Genomic DNA, 21,080 nt, shown 5'->3' on the forward strand with positions numbered 1-21,080 from the left:
ATTTGGAACCATTCAAAATGCATCACGTAAGTCAAGTTTAGATGAGACACCTAAGATGTTTTCCCTGTGTCGAGATAGGTACCACTAAGTATTTTGGAAACTTGTTAAATAAATTATATTGGAATGAATTATTTTAATCCACTTGACAAAATGTATATTGGATATACTGAACTAGACTGTGTGTGTGTTTGTGCACGTGCGCATGTATGCACACACACCACTCAGAGTGGCATTGAACAAATTATTGCTGGAAAGACAAAGATCAATAAGTATGGCCATGCCCTAGAAGAGCTTATAATCTAGTGGTAGATTGTGGGATCAAGATAATGTGACCAAGACAGATGAACAGATCACTCTGATTCTGTGGAACTACAGAGGTTGGGAAGGACTCTGTCCAGTCTGATGGTTCAAATTCGACTTCCTAGGAGAGATGTTTCTCCAAAGAGTTGACCTAGAAGCCAAACCTTGAACCAACCATGCATATAAGGTAGCCGACTGAGGGGACACTATACATAGAGACACAGAGGCAGGAGGAACCTGGGATGAACAGACAGCCCTACGCAGGTGGTACTTGAGCATTCAGGAGAAGGTGGAGAGTATCTGGAGAAGAGCCTGGAGAGAGAGAAAAGGTCCTGGTCACCGGGATCCTGTATGTCATGTCAAAAAAGCATAGACATTATTATGTCCTAAGCATGATGAGAAGCCAAGAAAAAGATGTAAGCAAGAAAATGACACTTTCAGACTTTGCACTTCAGCTGGATCATTATCAATGTGAGGGGGATTCAAAAGGAGCAAGAGCCCTGCCAGGAGTAGTATTCACTCTTCTCTTTATTTTGCTGACTTAAAGACTAGTATTCAATGAGCAAATCCAATTGTCAAATATTTGGAAAGTATTTAGTGTTAGAGCAATGCTTCTCAACCATGGTCATCACGCCAGCCACAGAATGTTCTGGAAATTTGTGGAGGCATCTTTGGTTTTCCAGGTGATTGGCATGTAGTAACTTGTCCTGTGATAAGCTGCTCAGCCCAGCATAAAGAATCCCCCTGCATCCCTCTTGACTTCTGACTGTCCCTCCACACCAAACTTCAATCAATAATACTTTCATATGTAATCATACTGAAAGGTTTTACATGAAGTTCTGCATAAGCCTAATAATCTGTACAGGAAAAATTAAATGGTATAAATATAGTCTCTCAAAATCACTGACTAGTTAACGCAGATTGTGCATCCTGTGATTTCTACCCACATATTTATTTGCAAATGATATTAGTGCAGTAGAAGAATTCCCTCAGAAACCACAAAACAAATTAAAGCTATGTAACTGTGAAGTTGTAAAACGTCTTCTTAAAAATAACTATCATTAAATTAGCAGAGAAACATGAAACACAGGGCTCTCATTGAATCTCATTAACAAAGTCTGCTTTATAAATATTTCGTATATGGTCTTTTAAAATGTTGGGAGCACAATCATATAAAATCTGTGCTGAGATAACTATATAATGATTTATTTATTTGGGGGTAGCCTGTTGCATTTTTAATATTACTCTTCCACTATCCAGCAGGGTCTACCACCCAACTTCTATGCAGGTGGTATCATGACTATTTCTTTTTCCAGTTTAGCCTCAATTCCCTGTTACCTATGGCAGGATGTGCTCCCAAGGGCCTCTTGAAGTACTGGAGAACAGATGATCACCTCAGCATGCAATGGAACTTTGAGATAGGATGGATGTTCTCTGTGGTATTTCAGTCCTATCTCGTAAAAGAGAGAGAATTACTTTGACATCACTCTTACCTATAAGGAACACTCATTTGTGCAAATGTAACACTTTCTTATTTTCTCAACTGCAACATCTATAATATGTCTTGGTATGTTATCTTTGTTTTAATAAAAGTTATTTCCTTCTTTCCCATAAAACATTACATAAAATAAGTATAATCTGTTATATGTCTTAACTGTAGATCTTATTCTAGTATCCATTTAGACCTCTACTCTCATTTCCCTGTTCTTGCACAGAATAACTTCTGATAATGTTACTTTTCTCATTATTCATGAAAAGTGGAGGCAAACATCTGACTCTCTCATAGAAATACCTCCTAGGATAGTCATATCTGAGCATCACATATATAATAATACATATATCCCTTTATTATAAATTACTTTTATTTCTCCTTTGTCATACAGTTAGGGCAGTACACTATGTTGATTTTTTTTCTTTAAAATGATGTGTGTAAATGGCTACATTTTTATGAATTTTATCTGAATATAATGGATGAAGCATTACAAAATATTTGGTATTAAAGGGAGAATTGGGTCCAATAGGGTTGAGAACCACAGTGCTAGAGGTAAAATGCTAAACAAGACAGGCCTGGTCCTGCCATTGTGGAAAGTGACTCAAATGTTTTATAAAGTCCAAAAGTCATTGGAAGAAAGAAATAACTGACTATATTGTAGCATGGTGAGAAAGATAATATACAAGTAATATTCATCTGGGACCCTGATCATATAAGGAGGGTAAGAAAGGCATCTGGTAATAGAAGAGAAAGATAAGAGTAATCCAGTCCTAGAAGATGGGAAATGAAGATAGCAACAGCCCTCCTTGGTGAGGACTGTTTTACATCAGAAATCCTGTTACTGTGAGCTCTGGAAGATCACTAAAATTTAAGATGATTATCCCTGTAAATACTGGCCTTCATAAAAATTAGTTACTGGCTTAGTGTTGCAAAATACCCAGTCCCATGGAATTCTGAACCAGGCTATCCTCAACAAAGGTTCATTTTCTTGTGTAGGCCATTCAGTCGAGGAATGGCTTATCCTCTTGCCACCAGCACCAGAACCAAAGCCACATGGAGGTGATGGATAAAACTAACCATAGGCAAGTCACAACTAAAATTCTCTCCTTCCCAGAAAACAGCCTGGATAACTACTTGATATCTAAACACAGGACAAGTAGGCAGAGGAAATACCTAAGGATCAAGCCATTGTTACAGAGTCTTCTTTCAATGTATAATTTCCTCTCACCTGCTTCACTGTACCTGTACTTGACCTTATTTAGTCCTGTTGGCCAAAAAAAAAAAAGATAACCAAAAAATGTATTGTTAAAGTAGCTTGGGGACACTGTATGTAATTGTGAATATTTTACAGTTTTAAAGCTCCTCAGGGAAAGAAATTAAGAAAATATGAAGTCATCCTTTGCCTCTAGAGATAGTGTTTCATTTTCTTTTCTCACCCATATGTGAATGATAAAAATGAAGTTGTAAGTCCCTAACCCATATTCAGTTCGTGGTACATTCTGCTTGTATTTGCTGCATTGAATAAAGGATTATTTATAAAAGAAATCTGCAACCATGTTGTGAATGCTTGGTTTTAATTGCACTCCATAGTGCTATAAATCCTTTAATTGTTTTGTTTCCCACTGGAATATCTTAAACAAAAACAGAATTTTCTAATTAGCTCACTGGAGACCTATAAGGTTATAATGGAGATAATTTGCTCTTGTTTTGTCACTTGAAAGTAATTAAAAGTTCTTTATTTAAGGAGAGATCAGGACTTAAGTGATTTTCTTTAATTATGTTTTTGGTATTTAACTGGTAGAAGTGGTTGAAAATTAAGTTGCTGGGAGGTAGCTCAGGGGTAGCTTTAAAAGGTATCATTAGTAAAGCTTGTTTAAGTTCCATTTTCTGAAGGTAGATATATAGAACTACTGAGAAACTTTGCAGCTATTCAATGAAGAAAAGCCATTTAAATATCTCTTATCCTCTACTCCAGTTTTCCAATATTCTAGAAAGACCACGTTATAAGAGTTTCACTGTCTGGTTAGCAAAGCATAGGAGGACAATTCGATACACACTTTGAGCCAGTAATATATTACCTACAAAGTTTACACATCAATTAAGTCTATTATCTGTATCTTATCATTTAAATTTATCACACAATTAGTGAGAGACTGAAAACATCTCTGTCAAGTTAAAATTATATCATATATTAAAACTGCTTGGAAAGGTATAAAATAACATATAAACGTCAACTTCTAATATTTAGGTAAATTTTGCAAAATACGGCATTCAAGCTACAATTTTCCCAATTACCTAACCGGTAATTGAAGTGTGAAGTCCCTCTAAATCTTGACTTTGTTCATAAGGAACCAATATATTTTGAGACTTATGATTTATGAAATGTTAATTGAATCCAAGTTTAAAATAATGAAATTACTTGTTTAAAACTGTTGGATTACAAGTGACAGAATTATGATCCTTAGAAAACAGAATCTCAGCCATGGTGAGAAGAGCATAAATTTTATGATCTCCAAATATTTTTCGTGTCTTATTTCATATGAGCTCATATTTGCATCTATGAAAGTATAATAAATGCCTTCATATTGTAGTCTGCAAACAACTTATCAATCAGATGATATTATTCTATTCCCATCACACAGATAAAAGACCAACGGTCAAGAAGGGTAAATGGTTTGCTTGCCAAGACTCAAAACTTAGACCTTATCTCCAATCTCAATGTAGCCTCAAGTTCAGGTGAAAATGTTCTTAGAAATACTTAGCAGAGCATAGGGTGGTTCTCAGTGTGTGGTGCCTTCCCCAGCAGCACCAAGATCACCTGAGAGTTTGTTAAAAATGCAAATTCTCTGGCCCCTACCCAGATCTACTGAACCAGGAACTTTGAGGGTGAAACCCAGCAAACAGTGTTCTAACAAGCCTTCCAGTGAATTCTGATGACCCCTGAAGTTTGAGAACCACTGGCATAGAGATTTTTTTTTTTTTTGGCCGATTTTATTTTCTCATTAATTAAAATGTCACTATATCATTAGTTTTGAGAAGAGGACTTATCAATTTATACAGAAAGGGCCAACCTTTATTGAATGCTTACCAGGCAGCAGGTATTGTTCTATGTACTTTCGCTCATTAGATCGTCAAGGGGTGGATCTTATTACTGATCACTGAGACGTGGAGAGATTGAATGATTTCCCTGAGGCCACGGGGCTACTGGCAGGGAAGAGGTAGTCAGATCCGAGAACCCATGCTCTTAATCATACTGTGAAAGGTGTACAACGTGAGAATTTGTCCGATTATTCCTCAAGAGAATGCTGCAAGGGGCAGTGGAAAGTACATCAAGCTTTGGAGTCAGACATACCTGGCGTTGAATCCCAGGTAGTCATCTAATGAAAAGAGACTTCAATTGTGGAGATGAGAGAACCAGGCAAATTGTTTCTGAAAATCCAAGTATAAATTTGTGACCTAATAAGTAGAAGTATTTCTTTAAAATGTCTTTTAAAAATGCTTTCCTAAAATAGTTTCCTGCCTCTGGCTTACATAGACCATGAAATACTGGCTGGGGGTTGGGGGGAGTGGCTGTGAAATTATTGCGCTATAAACATTTATGAATGAGGTAGCAAAATATAAGAAATCTAGTGGGAATTTTTCCATATTATTTCCCACTAACAATGATATATTTTATTTCACTGTTGCCAGGTGTCTCCATTCTATAGTCCCCATGTTCGGATCAGAACTGTTGAACCTAGGTGGGCAAAAGTGCAATTGTTCACAAGAAGCATTAATTTATATCAGAATATGATCATGCACAAGAAGGGAGAAGATCTTTAATATCCTCCTATTCTTATCCTTATTTCCATTTTGTCTAATCTAATTGTCATCACAGTGATCCTTTTAAAACATAAATAAGATCACATCATTCCCCCCCACTTAAACCCTTCAACAACAGTTTATCAACACATATAAAATAAAGCCTGCAAGTCCTTCATGAGATGTCCTTAGGTTGTCTCCCAATCTCTTGCTCTCAGTTACTCCTCCTCAGTCACAATGACCCTTTGGTCCTCCTTTAACAAGTCAAGCAAGCTCCAGCCTCAGGGCCTTTGCACTTGCTCTTCCCTCTTCCTCAGTAACTTTCCAGATGTTCCCATGTTTTGTTCCATGACGCCATTCTGGTCTCTACTCAAATATCACCTCCTAAGAGAGATCTTCTCTGACCACTTTTAGAATAAAATTCTCACCCCTTGTTACCATCTATCCCAAATCCATGTTTTGTTTTCTGTTCATAGTACCTATCACTTGTCTCAAGTTATATACTCATTTGTTAATTTTAAATTATCTGTCACTCCTCACAGGCCAAGGTTGTGCCTGATGCTCAGCTGTTTCCCTGACACCTAGAACAGTGCCTGACACTGCTATGCCAGTTATTGTTAATTATTGCTGTCTGTAACGGTTTTTTCTCATTTGTTTCAATGCGCAGTATGCTGCAGAATAATCACCTAAGACAGGTACCCACAGAAGCTCTACAGAATTTGCGAAGCCTTCAATCACTGTAAGTATAGTTGAAATTCCAACATGTTCTCAGGATCAGTTTGGGAAGGAGCATTGAAATGTCCAAATGACCATTTTAGTAAGTTCCTTGGCTGGGGACCGTACCTAAATAAGTTGCCAGTGAGAGTTTCCATTAGAGCAACTATTCTTTGCATCCTCATTAAACAATATGTATGAGAGAGACCAGTGTTGGGGTTTGAGGTTTTAGGGCAGAGACTTAATCAGAAAACATGCAATGAAAAGCCTCTTGTATATGTTGGTATCACAGGACAAAAATCCAAGATCTTGTCCTATACCCCCCTATACAGTATTTTAGCTCCTGAATTCAAATCAGGAATAATACTTTCTCCTTTTATCTAGAAAAATGAGAGTCAAAATCTAGACCTCTTGGCATCTTCAGTTTCTTCTGTTTTTAGATTATCTGAGCTGCCCTGTAATGCAATTTTGCTGAGTCAAATAAAGGCTTAATTTTTTGAGTTCCGTATGCACACCAGGGGTCCTCAATTCAGGAAGCTAAGATCTAATGGCATCTCTTAAAGTCATACTGGGCAGGTCTACTAACCAGGAGTTCCTCACCGCCACACACAGACGTACAAACATATTCACAAGCAGTCCCACAGATATACACACACATACCTCAGATTCACACACCACACACAGCAGTGGTGTTGGTGTTCCTTACTCTGAATCCACAACTTTTCCATCAGGAGTTTCCACCCTCCTCTGATTTAAAACCTCTGAATGAATAAAAATTAGTTATTCCTCACACAAAGAACTTTCTTACCAGCTAGATGTTTTGGAGCTTGGGTTGTAAGCAGTGGTTCACAGTGATTATTTGGCAACACTATGCCATGAGTTCTTGATCAGTATCTGCATCTCATCAGAATGTATAAGTGTATTGGAAATGTTGCATGATTTCCAATATCCACATGTGTGATATATGTTTTCATCTTACTTACACTGGAGGTCCTCATCTGTCAAACAAAATACTGGTTTCTGGTCTAGAATGATGAGGGAGATAAATGCATAAAAAAGGCAAATAAATATTGCAGACTCGAGTTGAACATCATTGTAAAGAATACATCGGTTAACAATTACACACAGTTTGCTTAATGTCTTTTACTGAGGTGATACAAGAGAAGGAGGAACGTGAGATCTGGAGATGCTACTTTCTTCCTTTGATCTTTTTTCTTCTTTTTAATGAAAGCAAATCTGTGCTTGAGACCATTTTAAGCTTTTTATTCCAGTCGAACAAAGTGACTTCCTAGGTTCTCACCAGCCTAGAGATAACCAAGCCCACAAGAGCCCCTTTGTGGCCGGGGACGGGTCTGCTGCGTTTTCAGGAGCTCTGTAATGACATCACAGTATCAGTCCCCCTTTGTGGCACAAGCCTTTTCCTGAAGGAAAGAACCAGCCAGAGCAGCAACACACTCTGGAGTTGGTTTGTCTGTGTCAGGGCACGGGGACTAATGGCTGAATTGAAAAACGAGATAATAGCAGTGGCCAATAGGATCTTTAAACAGCTGTGAGGCAGGCGGAAGATAGAAGGATAAGAGTTTGTAACCAAAAGCCACTATCAGCTGAAAGAAGATCACAAACAGAACACCCACAGAAGTGAACCCTTTGAGAAAGCGAAAACCGTGAATCTTTTGTTCGCTCGAACTGGGTGGTGCCTCTCTGATCAAGGTGTTCGGATTTAGTTTCTTACCGTCTAGATATTTACTGTTCACCAGGTGTCTCTTGCATTTGGTGTCTGGTTCACAAAAACAATGACTTTTGAAACCTTATAAATATGTGTTCCCTGTGAAAAAGCCAAGGGTTAACTTTCTAGCAGGATGCTTATCGCATCCAAACTGAGGCATCGAGATAGATCTTCAGCCCCCAGTGCACACTGGATTGTATCGGCCAGTTATGTAATGTTTGTCCGGGGTCCCTTTGCCCAGAGCACGGCAGACCATGTGAGGTGCTGAATGTTGGCAGTGTGTGCAGCTATGACACTTTGTCTCACTTACATTTTTTGTGCTACTTTGATACAAGCATTAAGATCTGACTCAAAAAAACATACACTTAACCACCAACCACACAGAAACTGTATTGTACCAACCAAAGGAGTCCCCTACCCACTTTGGAGGTTTGGGCTACTGTGAGCCCTTTTAAAGTTTTACTGTTGTCCCAGATGCAAGGTGTTTAATAGTATTTCTCCTGCTTCCGTCAAGCAGTTCCAAAAATAAAAACAGTTTTGAGTCTAATGGTCATTGCAAACATGCATTCCTTATCCATTCATTTTGCATGCATACTTCAGCCTCCGTGCTACTTTCATATCAATACAAATAACAAAGAGGGTGAAACCTGTCTCATCCATGACACCTGGGAGGCTTCCGTTCAGCTACCTATCCAGCTCTTCTTGGACTACAGTCAACCCTTAGACCTCCACTTAGCCCTTTTTCTAATGGTTCCTCTTTTCTCTTTCTTGAATTCACTCTATTTTTCTCCACTTTATTCTTTTCCTTGTATTATTCATTCACTCTCTAAGAAGCACTCTGCATTCCCCAGGGGCTGGGAGCACATCACCCATATGCATGCCTGGCTTTGCAACTTCTAAAGCGGGGCTTCTCAATTCCAGCTGCAAAGAAGAATCATCTGGAGAGTCCGGAAGCCTAGGCTGCACCCCAGACCAATGAAAATCAGAACCTCTGAGTAGGAGACCCAAACATCAGTGTTTTCTAACTGGTTTAATGATATAGATAAGCGCTTCTTAAATGAAGATTGGGAAAATGAGTGTCCTAAGATGATTTGCAAATATCCTCCTGAACTCTTTTCAAACTTGAAATAATAACAAAGTCCATATTTTGCATTCCAGTATAAACTAATATGAAATAAAAGTAATGGGCCTTTTATTCAAAAAGTTGCCTTGTTTGTGCTTAATTGAAAAGCTCACATCTACCTATTAGTTCTACTGACCATCTGGGGCAGATAAAGTTAGGAGGCCACATGCTGTATTATCCTGCTATTCGCATGTGTCCATGGACCGACAACATGAGCACCTCCCGAGACCTGCAGAACCTTGGGCCCCATCTCTGTGTCACTTGATCAAAAGCTTCATTTTAACAAAATCCTCAGGGGATTTATATACATGGTGCATTTGAGAATTAAAATTTTTAGTGTCTATGACATGAACAAACCAAAAATGGTCGAGAACTACTGAAATAGATCATGGGTATACTTTGCCCCACCCATACAGACTTGGCTTCATTGAATAAACTTTAAGAAACTTGATTTATATTGAAATTGGTAACCTTACTCTGAGTAAGAAATAAATTGTACTTGTATTTCAAGGGACGTAATTTTCATTGATTCCATGTAAACAGCAAATATTTTGCTTTGTTCATAATGAAAGCGCATAGGTACATTTGTGTTCTTTGAACTCTCTGCTGATGCTTACAAACTGCTCAGCTAAAGAATAAGAGGGCTTGTCCACGTGCCAGAGCCCAGTAGCCCGGAGCCTGCCCCTGTGCAATATGTACGTTAGGTTTCTGACAAGGCAATGACAGCCCAGACACCAGTTGGCCTTTTGTAATGTAATCAAATATAACTTAATTTCCTTTCTGTTTTTTGGAAAGGAATGGGAAATGTAATCAGAATTCACAGTGAATTGGATTTCACCAAAAAACTTTTGGCGTTATAGTCATTTGAGGACTAGGATCAGATTACAGTGATTTGATGGAAACTCAAAACCTAACCCGCCCATAACCTCACACCTTTGTATTCATAGTTAAGAAATCGATCTATGAAAAAACATCGTTGCTTCACTTGTTGATTGTCATTAATGATGTTCAAGCACCTCACTGTCATTAGTGGAAGTTCAAGGTGATCAAAGAGAACGACACATTCATGTTTGTCCGGTTAACCAGGATATGACTTAATACATGTTGATTTTCATGCCAAGTCTGCACTAGCGAAACTAATTGTGGAAAATGCACAATCACAAAAATAATGAGTTGGTAAATAGAAAATGAAGGGAGAATTAGACATGTCTTTAGCATTCTCTCTATTCTCCAATTAGCTAATAATCTTCTTTAGAGTACAAGACATTATTTTAAAAGCCGAGAAGAATATATAACTCCTGCCTGGAACAAGATCTGCCTGAGCATCTTATTGTGACATCAGCTTAAGAGCTACAGACATACCCCCTCCTTGGACCCTGTGAAATGTCAATAACTTCACCTCAACTCTTCATAGTAGGGTTTTGCTACTAATAATCCAAAAAGAGAATAAGCAGGAGGAGGAGGTGGGGAGGAAGAGGCAGGGCTCACAGTGCCGGGCAGAAAGTAAGGCAAGCCTGGAACCAGCAGCAGTTCTCCACTATTAATGTCCAGGAGCCTATTGGGTTTCAGACCCAGGATAAAGAGTGGGAAGGAAGTAACAGAAGACAAGGAGCAGAAGAAAAGAAAGCAAAGGGAGGTAACCGAGAGGATAAGATTAAAAGATCAAAAGGGCTAAAAAAAACAAAGCAATGGTTTTAGTATGAGTGACATAATTCCTTCCACTAAAATAGTGTCCAGAAAGAGAAATTTTAAGTTTATATAACAAAAATACACCATGGTCTTGGTGTATTTTTTTTTTTCACAGAAGTGCCATCATATTAGGTACGTCTAGGGATAGAGGCGCACTGAGAAGTTCTAGAGGCCAAAGCTTTTGTCTGTTGCACTCTTCGGAGTTCATTTCACACACCATGTGCAAACCAGCACTCAGTGAATTGTTCTGAGGAGGAGTTTTGCCTTGTCCCCCTCCCCCCATTTAAACATTAGGAGAAAGTTATTTTCAAAGGCGAAAAAGCCCTTTTTCCACAAGAAGAGAGAACTCAAATTGGAGCACAGTCTTCAGAATCCGATGAAAAAGAAATGTGAATACTTTAAGCAAGACCCAGGCGTGAAATATTGTGACATCAGGTTATCTGCCCATGCTATGATAAATCACAGACATGACAGTCATATCAGATAGATAAGCCAAAGAGAACATGGATGGTATGGAATGAGAAGTAAAATGAACTTTTTTTAGTCTTGTAGTGTGAAATAAAGGTTAACTTTGGAAAGTAGGTTGAACTCGGGAGAAGCTAAAAGAATGACGGCTATGGGAAGGCACATTGTGAACGGGGAAAAGTGTTTCCCCCTCTTCAGGATAGATGGGGTCTTGATGACTTGTGAAAAGGCACATAAAGAAACAGTAAAGAGGCTTCCCTGGTGGCGCAGTGGTTGAGAATCCGCCTGCCAATGCAGGGGACACGGGTTCGATCCCTGGTCCGGGAAGATCCGACATGCCGCGGAGCCGCTAAGCCCGCGAGCCACAACTACTGAAGCCCGCACACCTAGAGCCCCTGCTCCGCAACTAGAGAAAGCCTGCGCGCAGCAACAAAGACCCAACACAGCCAAAAATAAATAAATTTATTTTTTTTAAAAAAAGCAGCAAAGTATAGGAACAAGACAAGGACAAAATCAAAAACACCCACGGTTATAAAAGCAGGAGCCGTCGATATTTATTGAAACTCTTACCTGCATCACCTCACTTCACCCTCGAAGAAACCTCATGAGGTGGGAGCCAAGATTTTCCCTTCCTTAGTGATGAGGAAGGAGAAAACTCAGGTTAATTGACCTTCTCAAGGTCATTTGGCTTTAATAGAGTCAGGCTAGAGGTAAGTCTGGGATAAAAATTCTGGTCTTTCTGGCTCCAAAATCTGCCAATTTTACCGCTACACTATCATGCTTCCCTGAGCGAATCCACTACAGAGAATGGGCATGCAACAGAATGCGCTAATGTGAGGGGAAGGAGCCTGACAGAAACAAATAGTACCTCTAGGTATATGATTATGGAGGTTTACAAAAAGGAGGAAAAGCAGTAATGCTTCAGGACAGAAATAAAGAAATTGAGGAAGGGAAGAGAACAATATTTATTCATGTGTGGACCAGTCAGACTTTTTTAGTGTTTCCCTGTGCATTTGGTTGTCTATTCCCTCATTACCTGGGAGATGGAACTTGTCTCCACTTTCCTGATGAGGAAACTATAGGTGAGAAAAGGGTATCTTGTTCATATTGCAAAGGTAAGAGTTGATTAGACAAAGAGAAGAGAGAAGAACTTTCCAGACAAAGGGAACTACATGTGCAAAACCTTGTAGTGATGGTGGGGGGAGAGGGGAGCTGGTACATCATGGATCAGAAGCAAGATCAGTGTGGCCAAAGCAGGAAGCATGAGGCGGGAAAAGTGCAAGAAGAGCCTAGTGAGGCAGGTGGGGTCCAGACCCCTTGAAAGTTCTTTGGGACATGTCACGAATTTTAGTCTTTATTGTAAAAGCAGTGAGAATCCACTGGAAGATTTTGAATAGGAAAGGGCATGATTGGATCTGTGTTACTGAAATGGTCTAGGAGAGAAAGGAGAACTTTGTCAGGATGGGGGCAGTGGAGATGGAGAAAGGGAAATGGATTTGAGAAATTTTTAGATGAAATTAGCAGTATTTGGTAATGAATTGGCTACAAAGAATGAAGGAGAAAGAGGTGTGGAGGATGATTGTAAGTTCCTGGTTTATATAATCACATATTTACTGAAGCCCATCACTGAGATAAGAAACGCTGGTAGAGCATGACATTTGGGGAGATAATGAGTTTGGTCTTGAACATTTTCAAAACCAAATGTCTTGTTTAAGGAAGAACAACTCAGTAGAGATGTCACATAGGCAGCCTGAAATCCAGATCTAGATCTCAAAGAAAAGTGAAACTTAGGTTAGGTCCTTCTACCATGCATTTCCTGTTACCTAACACTTCATTGTAATGATTTGACTGACTCCCCTTTAGAAAACATGCTCTATAAACCATGTCTGCCTGGTTTACTGCTAGATCTCCAGCACCAGGTACTGTACCTGCAAAGAAAGCACCCAAGAAATACTTGTTGAACTGAACCAAAGCATCAAACTCTAAATGATGTTCTAAACAGCTGCTCAAGATCAGCTAATCTCCCCCGCTTTGATTGTAGCCTGCATTCACTGATCTCCCTGGCTCCCAACTCTTATCTCTGTACCCTGGTTTTTCCTCCCTGCCCTCCCTGATCTGAGAGTTGGGTCCCAGTGTTTCCTTGAGGGATTTTGAAGTTGATCTGTCTACAAGATTTAGCTTTCCCATTGGCTTAGCTGAGGACTCCCCACTTCAAGAATAGGGTTGAGAGAGGAGCCATAATATTGTCTCAGGCTGATGAGGTTCAGATTAGGCAGGAGTGAGAGAATGTTCCTGAACACAAGGCTCAGAGATACTGTGGGAAGAAGCTACAAAAGGGACTTGACTGGGACACAGAAATAAGAGAAAAGTTTAGCTAGATAAGGTGGATGAGCTTTGAATATAAGAATGGAAAATTTGGATTTGAAAGGAATGGTAACATGGGAGAACTGTGGATTCCTAACGGGCCCGACATAGAGCCCAGTTGTAGGGAGACTCGTCTGGCAGCAGCCTGCAGGATTAATTGAAGACATAAGAGATCAAAAGCAGTGATGTTGCAGTGATGCAGGTGTGAAGCAGGTGTGAAGAGATAAGAGACTTAATAGGCAGTGGAAGTCGGCACTCTTGGAGATGAAGATAAATGGAGAGACCTTGGTGAATGTTAGTCTGGACAGCAATGGAAGATGCAAAAATGACTCCCGGATTTCAAACCCTGGTGGTAGCTGGGAGACTAACGGTGCTCCTGACAAAAAGGAGGTCTTTGTTTTCTATGGAGAAAAATGAAGCTAAAGAAGTCAATGCTCAGGCTTCCCTGGTGGCGCAGTGGTTAAGAATCCGCCTGCCAATGCAGGGGACACGGGTTCGAGCCCTGGTCCAGGAAGATCCCACATGCCGCGGAGCAACTAAGCCTGTGTGCCACAACTACTGAGCCTGTACTCTAGAGCCCATGAGCCACAACTACTGAGCCCATGTGCCACAACTACTGAAGCCCGGGCGCCTAGAGCCCGTGCTACACAACAAGACAAGCCACTGCAATGAGAAGCCCGAACATCGCAACGAAGAGTAGCCCCGCTCGCCGCAACTAGAGAAAGCCCGCACGCAGCAACAAAGACCCAGTGCAGCCAAAAATAAATAAATAAATAAATAAAATTTAAAAAAAAGAAGTCAATGCTCATGTTACTTTGGCTGTAGATCATCTCCCTGTTAAAAAATTCACAGCCATGGTGACCTCTGAGAAACCGAGCAACTCCATGTAAATTGACTTTAAAATATATTTCTCACTGGAGTCTTGTACTTCCCAGTGATGCCAGAGAGGCAGAGGTCTGGTTCTATTAGACACTTCATCCGGCTACTAGTCGAGCCAGCTGACTAGTCTCTAAATTTTTTTTTTTTTTTTGTAGCTAAATATATTTTTTAATCCTGAAAAAACTCCTGGTAATCATCCGAGAGAAAGAATAAATGATATGACTATTAGTTCTGACAGGAGCATATCTGACCCTTCCCAAGAAAAGTTATAATTAGAACTCCAGGGTTTGTTTTTTGGTGAAAGAAATTGACCTCAATCACCATTAGTGGATTTGTCCATCTGTAGGTAATTACAGAAACTAGAGTTGGGACTAGTCTCTAAGTTCCTACACTTCAATGAACCTATAGAGTTTCTCTCTCCCCAAGCTGCAAAGATGGAAAAAACTTTTTTACCTTTTCAGAGATAAGTCTAAAGCAATAATTTTTCTTCCTGGTTTACATTAAGTTTACCAGTAAATAAGGTGGAGAATAGAAAGATGGAAGAAGAAATTCCCATATAAGCAATCATGGTGTTTATATGAATTCATATGCTTAGTATCTTCCTAGGTTATAGATGGGAAATTTCATTAGAAGGTGGAATCCCACATTGTCATGATTTCATAAATATTATAAAACAATACTAACAATAAAAATGACATATTATTAGAAGAATTCATATAAATCAACACGAATTCAATCTGTAAGAGTTCATACAGATAAAATTCTATCCCGATAGTATTATTATAATGATCTGACAAATTCAATTCCAATGATCCACTGGTTTCAGTGCAATAAAATTCAGTAAAATTTCACCATAACAAAGACGTTAGGGAATTGGTCAAATTGTGTTATATACAAGCTTGGAACTACATGCTTTTCATTTCATAGTAAAAGTTAGATAATAATGGAAACTGCTTTCATTTCTTAAAATTTTATAAATGAACTAAATCACTGTGCTCATTTGACTCTTCAGGAATTGTTCAAAATGGTCTCATAAAATGTACAAATGTGTGTAGAAGAGAGTTGATCATTTGTTTAAAACTTATGAAGAAAAATGCTCACCCAAATATAAAATAGCTGTGTCAAATGCTGTGCTTCATAGTTCTGTTTATTGTAAGAGTCCCCATAAGCTGTATTACACCTGCAGCTGCAGCATTCTTCACACCTTTGCCTTGTTTTTTCTCGAGTCATCCATGTTAATAATTGACAATATTACAGTCATCTCAGATGGGAATTAGCCAATATCAATGGGTTATCTTTTGACTAACGCTTTCTTCCTTGTAGTTAATGGCTCATCAAAGACATTCTCAAACAAAGATATAAGTTTGTGTGATACATTGGCAAGGTAGCATATACAAGATATATGTAAAGGGCTATTTTCTGGAGAAACAATAGCAAGAATGACCTCGCAGATTCTCTAATCCCTACCATAATGCCATCTATAAAGCAAAAATTCCTTTCAGGAGTGTGGAGCAGATTGGCAAAATGTTTCTTTTAAAAGAGAAAATTTGTAAAATTAAGCTTTTGTGCATGAAAACATCAGGGAAAAACTTCAGAGAGAGAAGTTAAGAAAATAAGCACTTTTTTTTTGCCATTGCCTGACATAAAAAACTGATTTTTTTTTTTTTTTTTTTTTTTGGCCTGTTACGTTCCAGCTCTTCCTCACGTAAGATACACTGATATTACAGAACTGTATTCACAATGAACATGCAGTTCTGTTTTATCTTTATTTTGTATAATACTGGGTAACGTTCATCCCTGCATGGTTCCCTCCACCCAGTTGCCCAGAACACTGAGCCACCATAGCTTCTTTGTCTTCCCTTCTGGTCACATCTAGCAAATCACCATGTTTGGTCAGACCCACTTATTTAACATCCTTCATACCAGGCCTTCCTCCACATTCCCATACTTCTTTAAAGCACTCCTCCTTTCTCACCCTGATGACTGCAACTGCCTCGATCACTTCCTGCCCCCCCCCAGCCCCTCTTGCACACAGCTATCAGAGTGACCTTTCCACAGCACATCCATTATTAGGATGTTCACTCTGGAGACAACACGACACCCCCATCCCAGAGAAATAGTTTTATGCAGATCTTGAAGATCACTTGGGGGAAGGTGAGACATTTCTCATAGGTTTAGTAATCCAGAAACTTTCTGGGAGTGAAGTTATTCAGACTCCAAACGCTTACCTTGGATACACAAAGTTGTTGAAGCCTGTCAGGGTGAAGTGGATGGTCCTGACCAGGTGCCAGTGGTGAGGAGAAACAACCCAGAGTCCCTGAGAAACAGCCCCCTTGGCCCAGCAGGTTGTGAGGTAGAATCCCTTTTGGCAATGGTAGAGCCCTCCGACCTCCAGGCTTCCCTCCAGAGAAGGAGTTTCAACATATGCCCAAAAGGCATGACGAATCCATTTCTCATCACTTGTGGTCCTCTAAGGGACACTGCAGAGGCTCATAGTTAATAAAAATTCTGTTCTTGCACTAGATGATATCATATTTTTCCTCAGCCATTATTGCCTTTGGGGACTTTTTGGACCTTTGCTGGAGAAACACAAAAGATGTGTGCATCTCCTTTTCTCTGTGAAGGAAGCCTTCCTATAACACCAATCAAAACATGTAGTGCTGGACATATGTTGTTTTTTTTTTTTTTTTTTTTTTTTTTTTGGCTGTGTTGGGTCTTCGTTTCTGTGCGAGGGCTTTCTCTAGTTGTGGCAAGCGGGGGCCCCTATTCATCGCGGTGCGCGGGCCTCTCACTATCGCAGCCTCTCTTTTTGCGGAGCACAGGCTCCAGACGCGCAGGCTCAGTAGTTGTGGCTCACGGGCCTAGTTGCTCCGCAGCATGTGGGATCTTCCCAGACCAGGACTCGAACCCGTGTCCCCTTCATTGGCAGGCAGATTCCCAACCACTGCGCCACCAGGGAAGCCCCGGACATATGTATTAAGGATGTACAGTGAGTAGAAAATCAGCCATCCTGCCAGTCCATATGACCAAAAAAAAAAAAAAAAAATGGCTATCTCCGATAGAGAGATTTGAAGTTACAAAGGATTAAGATGCTTCAGAGCAAACAAAAGAAACTTCAGGGCAGGGGGAATGATACTACTTCCTAAATGTGAAGATTTTTCTCCAGTAATAAGCCTATCATTTGTAGAGTGCTTTACTGTTTACAAAACCCTTCTGCATATATTTTTCTCATTTAGTTCCCATAACAATTGTGTGACATGTTGTGATTCTGCTTTACAGATATGAAAATTGACCCTCAGAGAAATTAATCAGAATGCCCCTAATCTCAGAATTTAATAAGTGACAGAGTCTTGACTTAAATTTGTGTCTTAATTCTCCTAACTCAGTGCACTTTCCAGTTTACCATATGCTCATTATGTAGGTGGTTGCATGTGACATAGGAAGTAGGGTAACATTTTATTTTATCTATCATTTTCTGTAAGTTATAAGTAACATACAGAGCATAAAATGGGTGCTGTTTCCCATATAGTGATTACTTTTCAGATTGCATTTCAAGATCATAATTAGAGGTTTGTTTGTCCAGAAGAAGGTGAGGCCACTCCCTTTGTTAAAGTGTTTCATTTTGCTACACCTAACTGCACCGCAGGCTTTATGCTGCCTCTGCCCCATTATTGATGGCTACTTAAATGCCAAGATCACTGCTAGGAACTTTCTCTGAGAATATGCCATCTATCACATGTCACCACTTCTTCTTTGCCTTCAGAGTGAAGATGTACTCTTCAGTAATGTATCAGGAACACAACTATTTGCCCTTTGTGATACTGAGATATAGATAGACAGATAGATAGGTATAGATATAGATATACACACACACACATACACACACGTACGTGTAATGATAATACTGAAGGCTGAAAAGTAAGGGTGTCTAATCGCAGACACCTCTTCATCATTTCTGTTATGAGGGATGAAAGAAGTAGTCTGCATGTCTCAGAACTGAAATTCACTGACAAGCTGACACTCATTTTAACCAACTTTTGACTAAGGGAAAATTTTAATTGACTTCTTTTTTTCTGACTGGTTTCTATGGTCAAAAGACAAAAATGCAAACTGTTAACCCACTTCAAGCAGTAATAATTTAAAAATCATTAAGGTGCTTTATAGTTTACAAAGTCTTGTTGTATTATTTTCTTTAGTAAAATAGAGTTACCCCCAATTTACAGATGTGAAAGCTGAAGTCTGTTGACTTGGCCATGGTCATACAGCTGCTCTCTGACTTGGACCCAAAATTTCTCATCCCAAACCTCTGCACTGATTCACAGATTCTGAGCTGACTGCTCACACACACACACAAACACACACCTTTGTGACTTGCAGGAAATAGAAATGAAAACCAAAAAACCCTTAAAAAGTGGAGCCATATAATGTAGTTATACTTGTTGCACCTGATAATATTATAGAACCACATTTCTACGTGTGTTTTCATGTACTGTGTTCTCATGTTTTACTTACACTCCAGTGCTTAACGATTGCATTTTCAAGCATATGAATAGAAAACGCCCAACTGCCCCACCAGACCAGGTTGACATAACATGAGCTTTCTGTTTACTCACTGAATAGGCACAACTCGTGCCCTGCCAGCTGCTTTGTCCACAGTCTTAACCTTGCTCTGTAAGAACTACCTGTATGAGTGGCTGGATGATGAATTCTATACTCTGGTTTGCCTTGGGATCTTCTGTTAAGATTGACTCAGATGATACCTCTGAGCGTGAACAATATACCACTTTCTGAAGTAGGTTTGGACCACTGCAGCCAGGTGGACACGGATTTCAAAACACCTCATTGAGAAGGAATATCATTTGTGGGGAGCTTCTTGGATGAAGAAACTGTTGAGAAAGAGAAACGTTTAATGCTGCACTCAGGATACCTGAGTACTGGGTCAGGGTGTATTAGTATTTGGAGTATTAGGACTGTGAAGAATTGCCCTGTCCTACTCATTTTAGATAGCAAATTGCTCTAAGATCACGGCGTAGAAGCCAGATTGCATCCTTTTTACTGGAGGTGGGAGATGATTCATAAAAGACATCTATCCAGAGAAATGGACTTTTTAACATTGGAAACTGATACCAGGGTCACTTCAAGATCCAGCAGAAACTTTGGTAGTAACTTAAATAGCGAAAAAGACAAGCCTGTGACTCAATGCAGAGAAAGCCTTTTCTGTACATGTAACCTGATGGCTACACTGAACCTGAATGTCAATCCTTTTCAGGACTTAGAAGCACTTGTAGTTTCAGTGCATAAGCAACTAGCAGTCATCAGTATGTCAACTAAAACTCAGAAATTCATATTATTTAAATAAAATCTTCATGCTTTAATCAGTGCAGTCATTAAGGAGAGTTTACATATGTGCTTTACTCTTAGTCAAACAAAAACAAGCACCACCTCATTCCCCGATGACATTATACCTTATTTGAACATGGGCCGAGCACGTTGTTGCTGGAATACGGGGAAGAGACGGTGTTGAGTTCGTCTAAACCTTTGCAGTTCCATTTGTAGACAGAACCTTGAGATATTTGGAAGCTGCGTTTCTGCTGCCTGCAATGATAGTTGTTCTACTGGAAATTTAATTGTGAGTGGGCTGTGACACCGGACTTGTTTGTTCCAAGTGACCTTATCTCAGTATCAAAACTTGGCCCAGGGCCTTGAGGGCATCCCTCCCCATTCAGTCAGGAGAAGCAGGAGCCAGAGCATGAGTGGAGTGACACGTGTGACCAAAAGTGAGGAAGCCGCTTTCCATTGAGATTAGCTCCCTACCACAGAGAACTCCCTCTATTTCTAAACTGTTTAAATTTGGTCTGCAGGGGATTATTTTGTGATCCTGGTGTGTTTCCTGCATCTGTTTAGTCTTAAGTGCTTCCTAAAACATTTTTCAAAATCCACTCGTGATTTTCTAATCCTTCCTAATACATGTGCTGCTTAAAATGCAGCTCTTCTCTTTCTTTAATCCTAGCTTTGAAAATGCAAACAAATGTGTGAGCCTTGAGAACAGACTGGAAAAAATGAATGAGGGCTGTTGGACGCATAGCTGAATGTCGATGGTTCTGTTGTTCATGCACCTTACAGGAAATTTCAATTTGTGTCTGTCTGGTCCCTTCAATACGAAAAGTTAAGGCATTGTTATTACAGCCATTGTTTATGTTGGATTAGGGTGAAATAAATGTATTGCCCTCCCTCTGCTGGCTCTGAAGCTGCAACAGCTTATTAACTAGACCTATTTTTAGATGTATTTCCCCATTTTTTAAAAAAATGATGTGTAGAAAAAGCAAGCAAAAACTGGGAAAGCTGTTAATGTTATTATTCATTTAAAATGTCAAGAAAAACAAACATCTGCTCAATGCCTTTGGTTCGGATGAGCAAGAAAGCCTGCAGGTTTAGGCTTTTCAGCACAATAGTAAGAAAAAGGGGGGGGGCACCTCCCTTCTCCCTGAGGCACGCCTCTGACAGCCTTGTAAAAATTACTTCGTCCC

At 39.6% G+C, this 21,080-nt stretch overlaps 1 protein-coding gene across 4 annotated transcripts in view; it reads left to right on the plus strand.

Annotated features, from left to right (window-relative positions):
- LGR5 (leucine rich repeat containing G protein-coupled receptor 5) overlaps positions 1–21,080 on the plus strand; it is a 119,237-nt gene that overhangs the window by 71,877 nt on the left and 26,280 nt on the right. For all 4 annotated transcript variants that reach the window (XM_036867092.1, XM_036867091.1, XM_036867090.1 and 1 more), the window contains one exon: positions 6,261–6,332. In XM_036867092.1, the coding sequence (XP_036722987.1) occupies positions 6,261–6,332 (72 nt within the window). The remainder of the gene's footprint in view (positions 1–6,260; positions 6,333–21,080) is intronic.

Source organism: Balaenoptera musculus, chromosome 10 (assembly GCF_009873245.2).
Source record: "Balaenoptera musculus isolate JJ_BM4_2016_0621 chromosome 10, mBalMus1.pri.v3, whole genome shotgun sequence".
NCBI lineage: Eukaryota > Metazoa > Chordata > Mammalia > Artiodactyla > Balaenopteridae > Balaenoptera > Balaenoptera musculus.